The following is a 16,330-nucleotide window of genomic DNA, read 5'->3' on the forward strand; positions in this document are numbered from 1 at the left end:
AACTGTTTTTCAAGTTGTATATAACTCACACACAGAAAACAACTTAAAATTTTTTTTCATTAAATTAGGATCATTTTGTTTTTGTAGTTTTTATTCTATTTTCCTAATAAAACACTGTGGCCCCAAGGAAAAAAATTTGTCAATATACTAGATTACAGTCTACATTCTGTTCAATGACTTGATTTTTTCACTTGACAGTATATGTCAGACATATTTCCACATTAGCCTTATTCTTTTGACTAGCTGCTTAAGACTCTAGTGACTGAATGTATCTTTGATAAAAATCGGTCTGTTGTTAGTGTACATTTATCTTTGCCTACTTGTGCAAGTATTTTCAGTAAATAAACAATTAGCTGAGTCAATAGATGTTCATTTAAAGTTTTGATAGAAATTCTTTTGACAAAAAGAATTACACAAAAGGCCACACATTTATTAATTCTTCATTTTATTTGCCTATCATATGGGGCTTAAGTGGATTTTAAAAGAAATAGGAAAAATCCCAAGTCTCTTAAAAATCCCCTCCTTTCCAACAGCCTTTCACTTGAACGTGAGTTATGATAAAAAATAAAATGATTTGAGAATTAATAGTTCATATCAACTCTACTAGTAGACCTTTCTCAGAAGAGTTAAATTATTTCTCCCCCTTTCATCCTACTTTAAGTCTTACTAGCTCTCCCTAAAGGAATAACTTGGACACTTGTACCCTAGGGGCAATGATCAAGAATTTCTTTTTGACAAGATCTTTTTGCTCTAAGGACTCTTAAAGAAACAAAGTTTGGCACTGTGCTATATATGAGAGGACATATTCATCTTTTCATAAAAAAATCCTACAGAAAAAATATTTCTTAAATAATAGTCATGAACCCTAGAAAAAGAATTGTTTAGTAATATTTCTTTTACAAAAGCGTAAATCAGATTAAATGTGATTCATTGATTCCAAAAACATGTTTGCATGTCTTGTGTTCCTACCACCGGTGGTTTATGATGCATATTCAGATTGGGGTTGCCACAAAGAATACATGAATCTACAGTATATGATGACATCCTAGCTCAAAGTTATTCCCCAAAATAAACTAACTGGAGTTTTACACAGTTAAACTCCAAATGATTTGGAAAAAAATAATTATACACAATGTCATTGGTACAGACACCTGAAGTGGTTTATTAATTATAAAATTGTTGAAGATGGAATGATTTAAAAGTAAATGCTTAATGAAATTCCTTGTATATATCCTTTAATCATGCCATTAAAATTAATATTTAATTTTAAACTATTTGCAGTTAAGTATAGCTTTCATGATGCTTGGGAACCAAGTTGAGAATAAATTAAAAATAATGAGAAACTTTTATGTGATAAGCTGAATAATGCCCCACCCCACCCTAAAGATGTCTATGTTCTAATCCCTGAAACCTATGACTGTGTTACCTTACCTAGCAAAAAGGGACTTCGCAGATGTGATTACATTAAGTGTCTTGAGATAGGGAGATTATTTTGGATTATCTCAGTGGTCCAAATATAGAGGCCTTTATAAAAGAGGGGCAGAAGAGTCAGAGGAAGAGGAGATGTGACAGCAGAAGTAGGGGTCAGAGTCAGAGAGGAATTTGAAGATGTTAAACTACTGGCTTTGAAGATGGAGAAGGGGACAGCAAGCGAAGGAATGCAGGTAGCCACTGCAAGATGGAAAAGACAAGTAAAGAAATTCTTCCCTGGAGCCATACCATGGAACACAGGTTAGCTGACATCTTGATTTTAGACAAGTGAGACTTCTCACCTACAGACTTGTGGATAATAAATTTGTTGTTTTAAGCCAGTATGGTAATTTGTTCCAGTAGCAATAGGAAACTAACCCACCGTATAAATAGTTGGATTTAGTCCTGGCAAAGCTATAGTCAAATATCATCAATTCATGGAGACAAGATGATAGTATGAGATTATTTTAATACTGACATCAGTTGAACCAGCTATTGGAGTTAAGAACAATACTTAGAAAAGCATCTATGTAGTTTGCTTTAAACTAATCCAATGTATGAAAATCATGTTGTAAATTGGAGACGTTTATCTACTTTAAATCTTTAAATATTAGTTGGGTCATATATTTTGTCTTCCATTTTTAAACTTTGTCTCTCCTAAAAAAAAATAACAATCAAAAACAAAAAAGCAAGCATAACCTTTAGTTTTTTTCCCAACGACTTTTAAATTTTAAAGCAGGGCAGTCTGTCGGCGATTATGCCTTGCGGCACTACCCGGTTTGGCCGGCGCCGGCCGGAGGGCGCTCGAGAGCCCGCGCCCGTAGGCGAGAGGAGGAGGAAGTGGTCAGGCGCGCAGCGAGGGCGAGTCGGCTATGGTGCTGCCCCGGCTGCTGCTCGGGACCCGGCTCAGGGCGGTCTTCAGGTCTGTGGCGGCTGCACCCTGCGGTGAGCTTTGGTAGTCCTTGGGAAAGGGGAGCGCACCTAACCTTGGACCCCCGGCAAGGGATGGGATTTGTGGAGGTGCTCGTCTCTTTAGACTTCAGTTAAAAGTCAGGCCCATTACTCCTGGTACCTGGGGATGTAGCATCCACGTGCAGTTCTTGTTACTTCAGATTTCCGGCTACCGGAACCTGGGGTTGCTCTGGGGGGATGCATGGAGAGAGGTAAACATTGCTCCAGGGAGCTCGTGTGGGAGGGCATTTCGATTGGTAGTGGAGCTTGATTGAGCAATGCAGGTCAATTCGCCACTCAAGAGGAGCGAGCCAGATGGCCAGTCCCTGCCCCCGAGAGACGCGGTGACGAGCCCCGCCTTGCGAGTTACGCCGGGGACCCAACGAGAGAGCAGCGCTCCTCGCCTGATGAAACAGCCACCCAGAATTATAACGTGTTAGAGCTGTGAAAGTACCACGCCTGATCTTACAGATGAGGACCCAGAAGGCAGAGGAGTGAAGGTGGTTAGTGGAGGCATTGGGTCTAGAGCTCAGCGCAGGCCACCAGCCCCTTCTTTTTGCTTTACATGCTTCCTCTCTCCTTCAGCATCAGATTTTCTCTGCGGATGCAGGTACAGGGGCCCAGCATGACACAACGCTACCTTCCCCCTCCCTCACTCTATCTAAACTGTTGGTACATCCTCTGTAGTTTAAGATGTGCTTTTCTAAGCAAATTGTTTCGTTTTACCTTCAGTCAACAATCATTTATTGAGCACCTACTCTGCCAGGCCTCCTGCTAGGGTTACAGCCCCTGCGGCTCAGGAGTTCACCATTTCTGGGGGAGACAGACCCAAGTCAAAGTGACCACACGCAGCCCAGTCAAGTGACACTACGATGGAAAGAACAACTGACTCTAGTTGACTTGGAGAAAGTATTAGAGAAAGGTGCCTTTTTCACTTTAAAAATTATTCTAGTATTACATAATTATATTCTTATAGTAAAACAAACAATAAAGCACAGCATTAGTCTCCTTTATACATCCTCCCTTTCCTATTCTCCCAGATATGGTTTGATACACACCCTTCCAAACCCTTTTCTATGAGTATAAAGAAGTAAAAGTACATTAAAAATACTATATATAAAAATGTGATCTGTGCATACTTTTCTGTAATTTTTTTCCCACTTAGGTATTAACAAGCTTTCCATGGCAGCACATATAACTCTTTTAAATGCTGCATATATTCCACAGCATGGATTGTACCACAGTTTTAACTAGTCATCTATTGATGAACATTTTGTTTTCCAATTTTTATTATAAATGGTTTAATAATTATCATTGTACGTGCCACTTTTGTGTATTTGTACAAATATTTTACTATCAGTAGAATAGATACCTAGAAATGAAATTGTTAGATTAAAGCAGAGGTGACAATTGACATTTATTAATAACTGGGTCTTAAAGGAGAATAAGAGTATTGCATGTAGAGATGAGGGAGAAAGATATTCCCTTCAGAAGGAACAGTGTGTATAAATCATGAAGGAAAGGCAGAAATAGGTATTTATTGATTGCATTGTATATATATTACTTTATTTATACCTCACAGCAACTCTAAAGGGTTAATATTATTTATTATTATTATTATTATTATATTATTATTCCTATTTTACAAATAAGAAACTAAGTCCAAACACTGCTTCCAGTTCCTGGCAACCTCTAATCTACTTTCTGTCTTTATGAATTTGCATGTTGAGGATATTTCGTGTAAATGGAATCGTACAATATTTGTCCTTTGTATATGGTTTATTTCACTCAGCATAATATTTTCAAGGTATATCCATGTTGTAGCATGTGTCAGAACTTCATTCCTTTTTATGGCTAGTATTTCATTGTAAATATACACCATATTTCATTAATCCATTCATCTGTTAAACACTTGGGTTGTTTGTACCTTTTGGCTATTGTGAATAATTGCTGCTATGAGCAGTGGTGTACAAGTATTTATTTGAGTCCCGTTTTCAGTTCTTTTGATTATATGCCTAGGAGTGGAATTGCCTGGAAACCTGTATTTTAAACTATTATAGGTATTTGTCCATTTTTCCATACTTTGCTATCAGTGAGAAAGACAATGAATATAGAAAAGAGTCTGGTTTTTATAGGAAGATACGCTTTTCTTGTAACTTACTTTTTGGCTTTCTTCACTTAATAAATGAAAAGGCTAGCCTCAAAACTTTTGGGCTCCAGGGATCCTCCTACTTCAGCTTCCCAAGTAGCTGGCACTACCATGTGCAGCTAATTTTTCTATTTTTTGTAGAGATGGGAGTGTTGCTCTTGCTCAGGCTCGTCTCGAACTCCTGGCCTCAAGCAATCTTCCTACCTTGGCTTACTGAAGTGCTAGGATTATAGGCGTGAGCCACCACACCCTGCCCTCCTTTTCACATTGTATTGGCCATCTATATTTCTCATGTCAGTTCCCCGTTCATATATTTTGACCATATTTCTATGGGGATTTTTGTCCTTTTCCTAGTTTTTTGTATGAGCTCTATTTTATTAATACTTATCTTTTATCTCTTCTGTTTTCTTCCTGCCTGCTACTTGTCTTTGAATTGTTAATTGTTCTTTTTCCGTATTTAATCTTAGCATTTTTATGAGGTTAAACCTTTAATTTCTGACTTTTGTCATGTTTAGAATGGCCTTCCTGTCCCAAGATTTAAATTATTCACTTATGTTTTCTGAGTACTTTTAAGATATTAGCTTTTAGATTTAAATTTGGAATTCATTTAAACGTGAGGAATGAGGCAACAGCCTGCTTAAAGTTTTCTCCTAGCTAGTTGCCCTACATACTTATTGAATAAAATCATTTCCCTATTAATTTGAAATGTCACTGTTAGCCAATACTGAATTCTCATATAAATACTCTGAGTCTCTTTCTGGACTTAGACCTTTAAACTTTTTCCTATGCCAGTTCTACACTACTTAAGTCAATTTAAGTTTATAATATATTTAATACATTAAATAAAAATTGAAGCATAACCATATTATTTACCTTTTAATCAAAGTCATTTTGTTGTAAAATATGAAAAATGATTAATTTTTTTTGCTATTTTATTTTTGGAATCTTTTGGATACTTTTAAAAAATAATTTTAGACCTATAGAAAAGTTGCAAAAGTAAAACAGTTCCCTTTATTCTTACTCACCTTCCCCTAATATAAATATTTTCATCATGCAATTGAAATCAGGAAATTAATATTGATATAATACTATTAACTAATCCACAGACTTCATTTATATTTCAACAGTTTTCCCCCTAATAGTTGTTTTTATAATCCCAGATCCAATCCTACATTGCATGAAGTTGTCATGTCTCCTTGGTCTCCTTCAGTCTGTCACAGTTCCACGGTCTTTGTCTTTCCTGAGATTAACACTTTTTAAGAGTATATGTTATTTTGTAAATTGAGGTCTTCTGATTAGATTCGGGGCATGTATTATTGTTGTTGTTTTTTTTTGCAAGAATACTAAAGGAGTGATGTGCTTTTCTCAGTGCATCATATCAGGAGGTACATGTTATCAACATGTCTTACCAGTACTAAAGTCATCATCTTTCAACGACTGGTTAATGTGGTATCTTTCAGGTTTCTCCCTTTGTAATAAGTATCTCGTGGGGAGATACTATCTTATTTCCCATCATACTTTCACCCATTAAATCTGTATCTATCAGTGGTTCTTGCCTGCAACAATTATTACTGGGGTATTTGCCCGATGATTATGTTTCTATCATTCCTTCTACATTTATCAGCTAGAATTCCAAATTAGGGAAAATAATCCCTTCTCCCCATTTATTTATTTATTCAGTTATATCTTTATATCAGTATGGACCTATAGATTTATTTTATGGGCTATTGTCAAATACCATATTATTACCAATTACAGTTGGCCCTCTGGATCCTCGGGTTCCACAACTGCAGATTCAACTAGCTGTGCATTGAAAATATTTGGGGGAAAAAACCCAAAATTAACAATACAACAATAAAAAATAATACAAATTAAAAAATAATACAGTATAACAACTATTTACATAGCATTTATATTGTATTAGGTATTATAAGCAATTTAGAGATGATTTAAAGTATACAGGATTTAAAGTTCTATGCAAATACTACACCATTTTATATAAGGGACTTGAGCATCCACAGATTTTGATATCCTGGGGGTTCTTAGAACCAATCCCCCTCGGGTACTGAGGGATGACTATATTCAAAAGAAATAGAAACAGTGCCATTAGCCATTACATTAAGTACTTACAAGTGTAGTTTAAAGTGTAAGGTTCCCACATCTAACATATGGCTTGATATCCTCACTTGCAAAGGAAAATGAAATTATAATTTTTTGAGACAGGGTCTCAAGTACAGTGGTGTGATCATAGCTCACTGTAACTTCGAACTCCTGAGCTCAAGTAATCCTCAGCTACTAGCTAGGACTACAGGCACATGCCACCACACCCAGCAAATTTTTAAAAAATTTTTTTTGTAGAGACAGAGTCTCACTGTGTTGCCCAGGCTCGTCTTGAACTCCTGGTTTTGTTTGATCCTCCTGCCTTGGCCTCCCAAAGTGCTGGGATTATAGGCGTGAATGCTGGCCTACAGTTTTCTTAATGTTGTTATTTGAATTATGGTAAGGTTTACAAATTGTTTCCATAATTCAGTTACCAAATGCTGAATGTACATTTACAAGCTCCCACCAGTTAAGGGGATTGGAGAGGGTAGAATATGGAGGTAGCACAGGGTCAGCCATCAAGCATTCAGGGCAGGACAGGCTGCATCCTGATGCTCAGAGTCAGGATGTGTGCATAAATGGAAAAACTCTTCTGTTTTCTGCTCAAAACACTTCTGACACTAAATGTGTGGGTTTTCCACACCAAGCAATTGTCTAATACTCTGTGGACACCAACTGAGTGTCCTACAATTTAATTCTGAACTAACTACCCAGAGCTAGCACAGACTCCCCAGGCTGAAGGCTCAGTCCCACAAGACTGCCCCCACTTCAGACACCAGCAGCAAGTCCAGGCCTCCCATACTTCTGATGGACTGCCTGTAAATTGGGGGTTCCCAAGCTTGGGTTGGAATGGCTCACAGGACTCAGGGAAACACATTTACTGATTTATTTTAAAGGATATAATAAAGGTACAGATAAACAGCCAGATGAAAAGGTACATAAAGGGAGGTCTGGAAGGATCCCAAGCACAGGAGCTTCTGTCCCTGTGGAGCTGGGGTACCTATTCTCCCAGTACATGGATGTGTTCATCAACCCAGAAGCCCTCTGAATCCCATAGTTGGGGGATTTTTATGGAGGCCTCAGCATGTGGGCATGATGGATTATTAACTCAATCTCCAGCCTCTCTCCTCTCCATGGAGGTTGGAGGTTGGGGCGAGAGTTGTAAGCTTTATCCATGGTTGGGTCTTTCTGGTGACCAGCCCTCATCCTGAAGCTATCCAGGACCCCACCAAGAGTCACCTCATTAGAACAAATGAATCTCCTATTACCCGGAAAATTCCAAGGGATCTGGGAGCTCTGTGTCAGGAACCAGAGGTAGAGACCAAATACATATTTATTATGTCACAGAACAAAATACATACCTAGAATACAGTTTTTAATAAAGTAAAAAGACTAATTATAGTTAGCTGACTAGAACAGGGGCGGGGATCTTTTAACATACTTTTTCTGGCTATTAATAGTAATGTCACTTTGAAGTTGCCTAAATTGTTTTATTTTTTCCAGGTTTAAAGTCACTAAAGGGGAGCTGCCACAATTTTTGTATTGCTGTTTCTAAAGATGTCACTTATAAGGAACTTAAAAACCTGTTGAATTCAAAAAGCATTATGTTAATTGATGTTAGAGAGACATGGGAAATTCTGGAGCATGGAAAAATCCCTGGGTCTGTCAATATACCATGTAAGTGCCATGTGTCTTAAACTGATTCATTATATATATATATATAAGTTACTGTTATCTAAAATCTAATTGAAATTCTTAACATTTTCTTTCAGTGGATGAGGTAGGTGAAGCTCTACAGATGAACCCAAGAGACTTCAAAGAGAAGTATGATGAAGTAAAGCCATCCAAATCGGACAGTCTAGTGTTTTCTTGCTTGGCTGGGGTGAGAAGCAAGGCGGCTCTGGACACAGCAATATCTCTGGGCTTTAATAGGTGCGTAGATGAAGGAAATGGATTCATGAATGTATATTGCAGTGTTTCATATATATTACATTTTTATTGGTCTATTTAAGAATTTCTTATAATTACTGTCAGTAAAGGCAGGATAGTAAGACTAAAAGCCTCTATCTTTCATCTTACTCGAATGTAAGATGAATCTTTTAAATAGGTTTAGAGTCTAAATAGTATGGTGAGTAGCCATTGCATTATTTATCTCTAAAGTTCCTATCAATCTTTTGTTATAAAGCAGTAGAAAATGTTTATAGCACTAATTATTTTATGTATATTTTCAGATCTCAACACTATGCTGGAGGATGGAAGGAATGGGTAACCTATGAAGTTCCAGAGAAGAAATAAGGAAATTGAATTTTGGAATACAAATTGGATCTTCCCTTGTGTACATGGAGCCTAAGATAGTGGAATGAGCAAAAGAATAAAACTCTAGTCCTGGTACCACTGATTATGGTAAGGTGATTTTGTATAAACCAATTACTTGTTGAAGCTTTTTCTCATCTGTAAATTGAGAATACCACTCTCCCCTGCCTACTTTCAAAGGCTATTGAGGATTGAGATAATGTATGTAACTTGCCATGGAAATATAAGGATTGGGATTCTAGGAATTAATTTTTTTAAGTAGTTTAGTATAGTTCAATAGTATTCTAAAAGACTAGGTTACTTGTATTACCTAATCATATGTGTGACTATATGTGTTAGTACAGCTTCTGTTCATCAAGGAGGCTACGATATGAGCTAGACCAGTAGTTTAATAAGCAGACTTGACCTTTAAAAAAGTCAAGATTGTGGGATCTAGAGAAATTGGGGAAATTTGAACAGTGAAAATACATTAACAGCATCCAAAGACTTACAGCAGTGTTATAACCAGCACAGTAGTAATATAATTTGCAATTTAAAAATTAAGGTTACATTATTAATGGGGATAGAAATCATAACAGTGGTTGCTGTTCTAAAGGGAAGAAGATTAACTAGAAAAGGCAAAGAGGGAACTTTCTAGGATGATGGAAATGTTCTACGTCTTGACTGAAGTATTGGTGCATAGGTATATACATTTGTCAAAACTCATTAAAGTGAACACTTAAAAATGTATGTTTTTTTGTAAGTAATTATACCTCAGTTAAAAAATAATGAAAATAGAAAAAAATGTCTAAATGTAAATAACTCCCACTAGCACGGGTATATTCCTTTGGAATGTTAAGTCCTACATGTTAGTGTGCTAGTGCACTGATTGGCCAAATAAACCTGCGTTTTCTTGTCTGCCTCTTCAGACCCTTTTGTTTTTAGCCTCATTCATGCAAGTCATTCTTGCGGTACCTATAAAGACTTGTTTTTTCCTAAATGAGATGGAAAGCCACTGGAGAATCTGGGGTAGGGATGTGATATGATCACCTTGAACTTCTATTTCTGATGGAGAGAAAGGGGTAATATATATATAATGTTTAAAGGCATTAATTCCTGAGGCACCAAGGATTTGAAGAGCCATAATCTCAGGGAGAAGGAAAGTTACAGAGCATGAACCAATACTGAAGTCCATCAAGGATTAGGAGCCTGGGTAAATACATCAGGCTTTTAGTTGGAAGCCCTGAAAGGCTAGAAGTGAACTGGAAATTGATCAGCCACACACACACTTAAGATAAGTTTTGAATCAACTAAAATCCTTGAAAGAATTAAGGTGATCTTCCTGATACCTAAGGGTCTACCAGAAGTATTTAATAAACCTTCTCTAGAGAACAATACCATTATCTAGCCAGAACAGGGGATAGCAATAGTAAATCTTTTAGTCTTGTAGCCATTAGGTTTCTGTTGCAACTACTCAACTCTCCTTTATAGTTGTGAGTGTCACTATATTCCAATAACACTATAGCCTTTTAGGTTTGAATTTTATATAAGTTTCATGTGTTGCCACATATTACTATTCTTTTGATTATTTTTCAACCATTTAAAATATAGCAAATATTCTTAGTTCAAGGCCAGGCAAAAACAGGTGGCAGGCCACATTTGATCCATGGGGCATAGTTTGTAGACCCTTGAGCCAGAGCTACAAATTATCCCTACAATTTTTCACATACAATGTTCAGTATTCTATGAGAACATATTAGGTGTAGCAGTCAATAGGACCTCATAATTGAAAAAATAACAGGAGGTCAGGCATGGTGGCTCACGCTTGAAATCCTAGCACTCTGGGAGGCCGAAGTGGGAGGATCGCTTAAGCTCAGGAGTTCGAGACCAGCAAGAGCAAGACCCCTATCTCTAAGAGGCTCAGCGTCAGCCTCCCAAGAGGTACTTGGGAGGCTGAGGCAGAAGAATTGCTTGAGCCCAGGAGTTTGAGGTTGCAGTGAGCTACGATGATGCCACTGCACTCTACCAGGGGAGAAAGAGCAAGATGTTGTCTCAAAACAAACAAACAAACAAACAAAAAAAAAAACAGGAAAAGAAAATAGAAACATCCACAGAAAAATCTACAATTTGGAGGTTTCAGACTTTAAAATAAATGTGATCAATATATCCAGTAACTTAGATGACAAAATTGAAAACATTATCAGAGGAATGGGAACTACAAAAAAGTATCAAATGAAAATTCCAGGACTTAAAAATGTAATAACTGAAATTAAACACCCAATAGATGGTATATGGGTTTAATAGCAGATTATACAAAACTGATGACAGGATTAGTGAAAATGGAAAAACTAGAGAGGTACATGCATTAACCCGGATGACTCTCACAATATTGACGAAGAAAGTAAAGTACAGAAACATATACTGTAAAATATAGTTTTAAAACATGAAATAATATTTAGGCATCTGGACATATATAAGTATAAATAAGTTATGAAAATAATAAATATTAAATTCAGAATGGTTTCCATTGGGGGAAGGGAAAGGAAAATAGTAGACTTTAACAATATTGTTAACATTTTATTTAGTATGTTTGGTCCGTAAATAAGCACTTAATTATTTTTACCTTTTATACGTATGGGATAAGAATTATTGTTATCTCCACTTGGCTACACTTAAACAAGATTATAAAATTATAACAAGTTTGGATTACTGGTACTATTATTAAAAGAAAAAAAATGACAACATATTCTGTTTGCCCAAAAATAACTGAACTTAATATCTTTAAAAAAAAAAATTTAAATTTATTTTTTGCAGAGACAGGGTCTTGCTATATTGCCCAGGCTGGTCTCAAACTCCTGGCCTCAAGTGATCCTCCCACTTTGGCCTCCCAGAGCGCTGAACTGTACTTATATCTCTTTGAAGAAACAAAGGGTTAATAAATTAGAAAAACATGTTTTCCATATTAGATCAAATTTATAAAGGTAACTGTTATTCCAAAATAAAAATTCAACAAATTATATTTCGTAAACTGCACTGACTTGTACAACAAAATTCTTAAAAGGGAAAAACCATCATCAAGGTTTACAGCATCAAAGGCCTCAAAATGTAAAAATATAGCATATGATTTAATACATCATTTAACAAGTGGCTGCTATTTTATTTCAATCATGGGAAAATATCACTTTTACTTTGATAATACAAGGGTAGATCAAAAGTTTTAGAAATGTATGAGAAAAACTAGATTATACTTTGAAATGCTATATATACTCATTCACTTTCATAATGGAATAGAAGGAAGATGTCCTGGAAAAATTGGCAACAGCAGACAGCCTCAGAATTCTGAATTAATTCAAGTGTCTCAGGTTTCCTTCATTCACATCATTTTTCTTAGCTGCATTATGATCTCAGTTGGGTTTCTTGGATTCTGTAATAATGTGCCTTTTTGCTATCTAGAATGCGTATACCATAGAATACTGGAGAGAGGCAGGATCAGCAGCTAATCTATGAGAAATTTCATATTATTAAAGACAAATGAAAAATTGAATACTTCTCCCGCCATTCAGGAAATATTGTTCAATGCCTAAAAGGACAGCATTAGTGGAAAAATATAATTTTGTCACCACAACTTTTCAATGCTGTAAGCTCTCCAAGAGCAAGGATAAGAAGAGAAAGCAGAAAAGGAGAGAAGTTTTAGTAAGACATTATAATGATAGAATGTGCTGAAGTATATCCAAGTGAGGATAATAATAGTTCCTACCTCACTGTTTAGTTTTGAAGATTAACTCAGATAAAACATGTCAAATATTTAATATTATGCTGTCATCATCATCATTACTGTGTAAATCTGTATAATATGGTACCTGATTATAGGCAGCTATATTTTGCATTGTTGTTTGGATTCATTTAACATTAATGGGTAAAGAAGGCAGGTGAAACTTCTAGCTAAACATGGGCGGGGGTCAGGAATGGCAGTGGACCCCTTACTGAAAACAAGAGTGAAACTCTGAATACTGAAAAATGAGATAACCTTATTCCCCACCCTCACTTGTCTCCAAGAACTCTGACAGCCTAGCTCCTACAACCTGAGATAGAAAGCTACAAGATTCCTCTCTGGAAATTTTGACCCACCCCAAAGAAAAACCTTTAGAAAATAATGTCAGGGGTGGGAGACATGGCCCATGAAAAAGTTTGGTTGCTGCTTCATCCTACAATGAAGCTCACCACTGAAAAGTCCTACTCATGCACAGAGAGACCTTCCAATTAGCTTTCTCTGTGCCTCTCAAATATGAAGGAACCTAAGAAAATTAATGCAAGATTCTAACTTGAAAGACTATGACCAAACCAAATAGTAAAAAGGGACTTCAAGGAAATACAAGTTGAGTATCCCTTGTCTGAAATGGTTGGGACCAAAAGTGTCTTAGATTTGGATTCTTTTCCAGCTTTTGGAATATTTGCATATATGTAATATCTCGGGGATGGGACATAAGTCTAAACATGAAATTCATTTGTTTCATGTATACTTTATACATGTAGCCTGAAGGTAATTTTATTTAATATTTTAATATTATATATGCACAAAACAAAGTTTTGACTGTGTTTTGACTGCATTTTGACGTGATTCGTCCTATGAAGTGAGGGACAGAATTTTCTACTTGTGGCCTTATGTTGGCACTCAAAAACTTTTGGATTTGGGAGCATTTTGGATTTTGGATTTTCAGATTAGGGATACTCAACCAGTATTGTTAATGCAGGGAACAAAGAAAATTTTAAAACAACCAAAAAAATCTAAACTAATATCCTCAGAATGACGAGAACACATTACACTCTCACACAAGAACAAGGTGCTAATTAAAACACCTAGATTCCCCAGATGTTAGATACCTATAGATAGAAGATAAGGAGAAGTCCCAATATGATCAATTCTTTGATGACAACTGTGCTCTTTGGCTGAGAGAGTAGTCAGTCTAGCCTGGAGGATGAGGAATCCAGGAAGAATGTCTCCCTCTGAGTGATTTGGAGAATAAATAAATAACAAATGATTCTGGTGATAAATTAATAGATGATATAAAGTAAATTCAGCAAATTACAACCAAGCAGTTACTACTTCTAGAAACACAAAAATATCCTAAAAGAAAATGTAATTATAGTATACTACAGAAAAAAGCATTATCTATGCATATTCAATATATATTGAATATTAATTTAACAAAAACTGTACAATTAAATGGCGATGAGAAAAGTCCCAGTCTAGGAACAGCTGAGGAAGGGGGAGAATAGGGGAAATTGTGTGACAAAGCAAAATCTTCATCTTCCATACTAGGGAGTTAGATAATATTTACAATTGGAAAAAAAAAAAAGGAAAAGAAAAAAGAAAGGAAAGCATAGCAGAGGAGGCAATACGGTAAAGTATTTGGAGCTTAGAGGCCCAGGTATTAAGAATACCAAGCTCTGTCAACTCACTTGATCTGTGACTAAGTTACTTAATATTTCTACTCCTGAGTTTTCTCATCTCTAAAATAAGATTGCTCTGAGAATTGATTTCATACAGAGCTTAGAACATACCTGGCACATAATAAGTGCTCATATAAAAGCTATGATTAAAAGTGTACTACTTAGAAATGTGGAAGTGAACAGCAGAGAAATGACTAAAAATTGGAAGTATTTGCCTCTGGATAGTAGGAATGAAAGGTAGGGAGAATGGGACAAGGATCTAACATTTTCCATATGATATCTTACAGCAGCACTGTCCAATAGAATTATAAAGCAAGCCATTATGTTATTTTAAATCTTCTTAAAAGATTAAAAAGAAACAGTGAAATTAATTTTAATGTTTTATTTAATCCTATGTATCCAAAATATTATTTAAAACATGTAATCATTATAAACAGAGATTTTACATTCTTTTATTCTTTTGTACTAAAGTATTTGAAATCCAATGTATATTTTTATATTTACAGCACAACTCAATTCCGACTAGCCAAATTTTTTTTTTTTCGGAGACAGGTCTTGTTCTTATGTCCTAGAGTGCAGTGGCATGATCATAGCTTACTGCAACCTCAAATTCCTGGACTCAAGTGATCCTCCTGCCTCAGACTCCCAAGTAGCTAGGACCACAGGTGTGCACCACCATGCCTGACTTAATTTTCTTTAAATTTATTTTTGTAGAGATAGGGTCTCACTATGTTGCCCAGCCTGGTCTTGAACTCCTGGGCTCAAGCAATCATCCTGCCTCAGCCTCCCAAAGTGCTAGGATTACAGGCATGAGCCATTGTGCCCAGCCAGACTAGCCACATTTTAAGTATTCAACAGCCACATGTGGCTAGTGGCTATCAAACTGGACTGTGTAGCCTATGGTAATATTTTAATTTTAAAAATAATACATATCATCAATGGCTGCTAAATCACAGAAAGAGACACTCAACCATACATGCCTCCTGATGGAAGACCACTACTTTATACAGTAGTCTACTAAACAAAAAAAGAATCTGATCAAGTCTTTAGATTCAATAATCAATTTACAGAAAATATGGAGAAAAAAACATGTTAAAGGGCATGTCAAGGATGCAATCAGCAAAATCCAGATAGTGGGAAACTCTTAGAAAAAAATACACCAAAAAGAGGAATTTTTAAAATGTGATGGAGATAGAATTCATTAATTTAAAAAAAACCTAAAGGATTTCACAATGAATTGTACTGTGTTGTCCCTACTTAGATCCTGACCAGAATTATTTAATGATTTTTTTATATTTGTGAGATAATTGAAAATTTGACATTAAAAAATTATTTTTACTAATTCTTTTTTAGGTACAATAATACATTTATAAAAGTTTTTTTTAAAAGAGTCATTATTTCTTAGGAATACATACTGAAATATTTATGGATGAAATGATATGCTATCTGGGATTTGATTCAAAATAATATGCAAGCTGGGGGAAGTAGGAGTTTTGATGAAATGAAATTGGCCATGAATTGATAATTATTGAAGCTAGGTGATAGGAACATGGAGGTTAATTACGCTACTTTATCTATTCTTGTATATGTTGTTTTAAATTTTCTCCAATAAGAGATTGAGGCACATGTATTAAATTTTAAAAATAAAATTTTAAAAAGAATATAGGTAAGCTTAAAGGAAAAATTATTATTAAGTTAATGATTGTGATATATGATCACTCTGCCATCCACCTCAAGCCCAGCATTAATTCCTTCAGACCTGAGGAGAGCTTTTTCTCTTATTTCTTATCCTGCCATAAGCCTAGGAGACTTGTATTTGTCATTGGTCTGACTTTACACACACAGTCTCCCTTTCCAGCTCATCTGATACTATGCATAAGGAAGCAGGACTTGGTCTGCTTAAATACCATTTGAAAT

At 35.8% G+C, this 16,330-nt stretch overlaps 1 protein-coding gene across 2 annotated transcripts; it reads left to right on the plus strand.

Annotated features, from left to right (window-relative positions):
• The first annotated feature begins 2,317 nt into the window (after positions 1-2,317).
• TSTD3 (thiosulfate sulfurtransferase like domain containing 3) lies at positions 2,318-9,061 on the plus strand. 2 transcript variants are annotated; one of them, XM_045544077.1, is made up of 4 exons: positions 2,318-2,415; positions 8,174-8,347; positions 8,443-8,602; positions 8,902-9,061. In XM_045544077.1, the coding sequence occupies exons 1-4, from the start codon at positions 2,343-2,345 to the stop codon at positions 8,963-8,965; spliced, it is 471 nt and encodes a 156-aa protein (XP_045400033.1). In that variant the 5' UTR covers positions 2,318-2,342; the 3' UTR covers positions 8,966-9,061. The 2 variants fall into 2 exon arrangements, with proteins under 2 accessions (XP_045400033.1, XP_045400032.1); XM_045544076.1 differs by lacking the exon at positions 8,902-9,061 and having other exon boundaries at positions 8,443-8,729.
• The last annotated feature ends 7,269 nt before the right edge of the window (positions 9,062-16,330 follow it).

The sequence above is a fragment of the Lemur catta genome, chromosome 2 (assembly GCF_020740605.2).
Source record: "Lemur catta isolate mLemCat1 chromosome 2, mLemCat1.pri, whole genome shotgun sequence".
Lineage (NCBI taxonomy): Eukaryota > Metazoa > Chordata > Mammalia > Primates > Lemuridae > Lemur > Lemur catta.

Excerpts from the sequence above, each read along its gene's own strand:
- TSTD3 (XM_045544076.1), top strand. The coding sequence starts at position 2,343 with ATGGTGCTGCCCCGGCTGCTGCTCGGGACCCGGCTCAGGGCGGTCTTC. Across the intron at positions 2,416-8,173 it reads TGTGGCGGCTGCACCCTGCG|GTTTAAAGTCACTAAAGGGG; the intron begins GTGAGCTTTGGT and ends TATTTTTTCCAG. Across the intron at positions 8,348-8,442 it reads TGGGTCTGTCAATATACCAT|TGGATGAGGTAGGTGAAGCT; the intron begins GTAAGTGCCATG and ends ATTTTCTTTCAG.